This window comes from Octopus sinensis, unplaced genomic scaffold, assembly GCF_006345805.1.
Source record: "Octopus sinensis unplaced genomic scaffold, ASM634580v1 Contig11934, whole genome shotgun sequence".
In the NCBI taxonomy this organism is placed as follows: Eukaryota; Metazoa; Mollusca; class Cephalopoda; order Octopoda; family Octopodidae; genus Octopus; species Octopus sinensis.
In genome coordinates, this window is record NW_021832489.1 from 1 (window position 1) to 5,000 (window position 5,000).

Genomic DNA, 5,000 nt, shown 5'->3' on the forward strand with positions numbered 1-5,000 from the left:
ATATTATATATATATATATACCAATTAAGGACTGAACACGAAAAGGTGGACAGTCAAAATGCTAGATATAGACGTCAAATCGCCATTCTCACAAAGATTTTGTTCTCAAATAAAAATACGATTTGACGTCTATATCTAGCATGTTGACTGTCCACCTTTTCGTGTTCAGTCCTTAATTGGTATATATAATATTTTAATCTTCGGATTCTTTTTAATGTGCTAGACCACTGGTTTAATTGACTAATATCAATTTCTACCCTTAATTTTTAAATATGAAATATAGTTCTCAACCCGATAAATTGACTGCTGCTAATTTATTAGCTGCAAGTAGTTTTTCGATTATCAGCGCGCCCAAAAGTAGAGGCATTCGAAAGATACATCCGAACGTAATAGGTTGTACTTTTTGCATGCGGGACTCCGGTACCGTTTTTCATCTAGTACAGCATATTATGCTCATAACAAACTACGCTGATGATGAAGTTACAGATATCTTGTGATATTAATAGCTGAAACTGCAGTACGTATGGTAATTATTCCATTTAGTATTTTTCTTTTGTCTCATCCATTGCTTTAAGTCGTGCTGAATTTTATTTTTATTTGAGAACAAAATCTTTGTGGAGAATGGCGATTTGACGTCTATATCTAGCATGTTGACTGTCCACCTTTTCGTGTTCAGTCCTTAATTGGTATATATAAATATTTTAATCTTCGGATTCTTTTTAATGTGCTAGACCACTGGTTTTAATTGACTAATATCAATTTCTACCCTTAATTTTTAAATATATATATATATATATATATATACAGGCATAATTTAGAGTTGTTTAAAGCTTCTAAGGGATAGATATATCCTAAGGTACTTTGGGTAATTACCTTAGTATATATATTCCTTGGTAAAAGGTATACGGCAGCAGGTAATTTAGCGGGTAACTGTAGATTAATTTTAAAATGACGAGAAGAAAATGAAGGAAAAATAACACACTTCTGTTTGTTATTTTATCCCCATTTTCTTCTTGTCTATACACATATATATATGGCAGTTGTCTACTCCTTATGCAGAGTTTGACCACCTCCTGTACCTACACCATAGCACAATCATGGCATCTGTTGTGGCTTTTTAAGCCTGACCATATTCTAAGACACCCACATAGATTGCACCTCCAATTTGGACCGCGAAGAGCTGCAGACAAGTTCTGCTCTTTGTGGATCTTAAAATGTCTTTTGAGGCCTCCGTTGGATTTGCAAACCTTCTGGCATACACTGCATTCACAGATGTGTACAGACATATAAGCAGAATAGTTGGTGGAGGTTTGTTTTCCATGCATTTGCAGATGAGATTTCAGACTGTGTACACAAAAAGGTCGTTGTCATTCACTGATATCGAAAAAGTGTAAACAAGCAATAATAAATCTCTGACTTTTCATCACTGGAAAAACCATATATGTTTGCAAAGGGAACCTACTTTTCATCAACAACTGGTGATTGTCACATGCTGATGACGGGTCAATACCCAGAAACTCGAGTCCGTGTGTAACATAAGTTGAAGATGGGAAGGATGGCTTCCCCTTTGCAAATATTGATAGGGCACAGAAAGTGTGTCAATAGCCAGCTGGAGGAGGTGTCCTCCTGGGGCTACAAGCTACAGTAGCATCCACCCTTAAGGCTTAGCCACATTTAAGTGACAGATATACTTCACGATGTCGTGCAGCTACTGTTTATACCTCGCTCAGAGATTTATTATATATACAAATAGGAGTGGCTGTGTGGTAAGTAGCTTGCTAACCAACCACATGATTCCGGGTTCAGTCCCACTGCGTGGCATCTTGGGCTATAGCCTCTGACCAACCAATGCCTTGTGAGTGGATTTGGGAGACGGAAACTGAAAGAAGCCTGTCATATATATGTATATATATGTATATGTATGTATGTATATGTGTTTGTGTGTCTGTGTTTGTACCCCTAGCATTGCTTGACAACCGATGCTGGTGTGTTTACGTACCCGTCATTTAGCGGTTCGGCAAAAGAGACTGATAGAATAAGTACTGGGCTTACAAAGAATAAGTCACGGGGTCGATTTGCTCGACTAAAGGCGGTGCTCCAGCATGGCCACAGTCAAATGACTGAAACATGTAAAAAGAAAAAAGAAAAGAAAAATATATATATACACACACACCACACACATATATACCAGTGTAAGCACATAAATGTGAAACAATGTGGAAAAGAAAGACTCAAATACCAGAACATGAAACTCTGAGTAACAGCTTTTGTGATGTCTTTGCAGCTTTATTAATAAAGTGTGTGTGTGAAGGTGCATGGCCTAGTTAAGGTATTTGGTTCCTAATTGTAAGGTTGTGAGTTCAATTCCTGGCAATGTGTCGTGTCCTTGAGCAAGACACTTTATTTCACATTGATCCAGTCTACTCAGCTGGCAAAAATGAGTAGTACCTGTAATTCAAAGGGCCAGCTTTGTCACATTCTGATTCACGCTGAATCTCCCCAAGAACTATGTTAAGGGTACACGTCTGTGGGGTGCCCAGCCATTTGCATGTTAATTTCACGAGCAGGCTGTTCCATTGATCGGATCAATCGGAACCATTGTTGTCCTAACTGATGGAGTGCCTATCATCATCATCATCATCATCGTTTAATGTCCGCTTTCCATGCTAGCATGGGTTGGACGGTTCAACTGGGGTCTGGCAAGCCCGAAGGCTGCACCAGGCCAGTCAGATCTGGCAGTGCTTCTACAGCTGGATGCCCTTCCTAACGCCAACCACTCCGAGAGTGTAGTGGGTGATTTTATGTGCCACCGACACAGGTGCCAGACGAGGCTGGCAGATGGCCACGCTCAGATGGTGTTTTTTTATGTGTCACCGACACAGGTGCCTATATATTCTTTTTTTCATTCTTTTATTCTTTTATTTGTTTCAGTCATATGACTGCAGACATACTGGAGCATCGCCTTTAGTCGAACAATTCGCCCCCAGAACTTATTCTTTGTTCATCTAGTACTTATTCTATCAATCTCTTTTGCCAAACCGCTAGGTTACGAGGACATAAACACACCAACATCAGTTGTCAAGCGATGGTGGGGGAACAAACACAGACACACAAGCATATATATATATATATCTGTAAAATAATATGTGACAATTATTCAGTAGCCAAGATAAAACTCTGAGTTTCGGATGCCGAGGTGGAAATCCACACCACCATCTCTTCAGTTATCTGGTTAGCGCTTTCGTATAAGTAGCGGACTATAACACAGTAATTTCCCTTTGTATAACGGTCTTTTTTCATAGCGTTTTTCAGATGGCCAGATAACCGAAGAGATGGTGTTGTGGATTTCCACCTTGGCATCTGAAACTCAGAGTTTTATCTTGGCTACCGAATAATTGTCACATATTATTTTACAGATAAATTTCCTCTATTTACATAATATTGAGGTCTCTTTCTTTTGTTATCTTACTGTTTTTACCAATATACATATATATATATATATATATATATATATGTATATGATGGGCCTCTTTCAGTTTCCGTCTACCAAATTCACTCACAAGTCTTTGGTCGGTCCAAGGCTATAGTGGATGACACTTGCCCAAGTTGCCACACAGTGGGACTGAACCTGGAACCATATGGTTGGTAAGCAAGCTACTTACCACACAGCCACTCCTGTGCCTACATTTATATTTACATACATATAATTCTAGGATCAGAACTACCATAAATAAAAATAATGAATAATTACCTGCAACAAATTTATAAGAAATTTTTGGTGGACTTCTGTGGTCACCCAAAGACGAAATTGCGAGTGCACATTTTCTGTTTCCAAAACTGTCTCAACAATTTCTGTTAAGAAGTCAAGACTTAAATGGCAGTTCTGTAGCAGTAGCCAACCTCCTTGTTGGAGGCCTTGCTGGAGCAACCTGCGTGCATGTACTTCTTGCCCTTGGCCCATTGATAAGGCATGGCATTCTGAAAGAAAATAAGACTTATGTATAAACATCAAAAAATATTATTAAAAGAACTTGTGTGTGTGTATGTATGTGTATCTTTTTGCAAAATACATGTGTGAGTGTTTTTTGTGTACAAGTGTGTGTGTGTATGTGTGTCTGTGTGTGTGTGGTGTGTGTGTGTGTGTGTGTGTGTATGTGTCTGTGTGTGTGTGTGTGAATTGATGTGTATCTTTTTATAAAATTCATGTGAGAGTGTGTCTTTTGTGTACAAGTGTGTTTGTTTGGTGTGGTCTGTGTGTGTGGTGTGGTCTGTGTGTGTGGTGTGGTCTGTGTGTGTGGCGTGGTCTGTGTGTGTGTGGTGTGGTCTGTGTGTGTGGTGTGGTCTGTGTGTGTGGTGTGGTCTGTGTGTGTGGTGTGGTCTGTGTGTGTGGTGTGGTCTGTGTGTGTGTGGTGTGGTCTGTGTGTGTGGTGTGGTCTGTGTGTGTGGTGTGGTCTGTGTGTGTGGTGTGGTCTGTGTGTGTGGTGTGGTCTGTGTGTGTGTGGTGTGGTCTGTGTGTGTGGTGTGGTCTGTGTGTGTGGTGTGGTCTGTGTGCGTGCCTCCGAATTGATATGTTTGTATATGTATGTATTTGAATTGATATGGGTTTGCAAATATGTATCTGTGTGTGAGTGCATGTGTGTGTGTGTGTGCGTGCAAGTGTGTGTGTATGTGTGTGTACACATGTACAGGTGTATGTGGACACATGCATGTGTGTATGCATATCTAAATAAAAATAATAAACAGAAACCATCCTATAATGTTAAAGCTGATTTCTAAAATAAAAACAAACTTCCTTCCGAAAATATCGAGTACAAATGAAGAGAGTCTTTCATTCTTCTGCCTCTTCGTTCACAGGCTGGATTGGCACAAAACATAAAATGATCTTTTGTTATACATCAAAAACCCAAATTTTTCAAGATCATTGTATTGACTCGTAGTCATTAAACCAAGATAGAAATGTGAGTTTATAATACGGGGTAATTAAAAAAAAAAAAATGAAC

General features: G+C 39.2%; 1 protein-coding gene across 1 annotated transcript in view; it reads right to left on the reverse strand.

Annotated features, from left to right (window-relative positions):
- Positions 1–3,751: 3,751 nt before the first annotated feature.
- LOC115229127 (dynein heavy chain 5, axonemal-like) overlaps positions 3,752–5,000 on the reverse strand; it is a gene marked incomplete at its 3' end in the record, with an annotated part of 22,534 nt that continues 21,285 nt past the window's right edge. The window contains exon 4 of the mRNA XM_029799538.2: positions 3,752–3,978. Coding sequence (XP_029655398.2) covers positions 3,752–3,978 — 227 coding nt within the window. The remainder of the gene's footprint in view (positions 3,979–5,000) is intronic.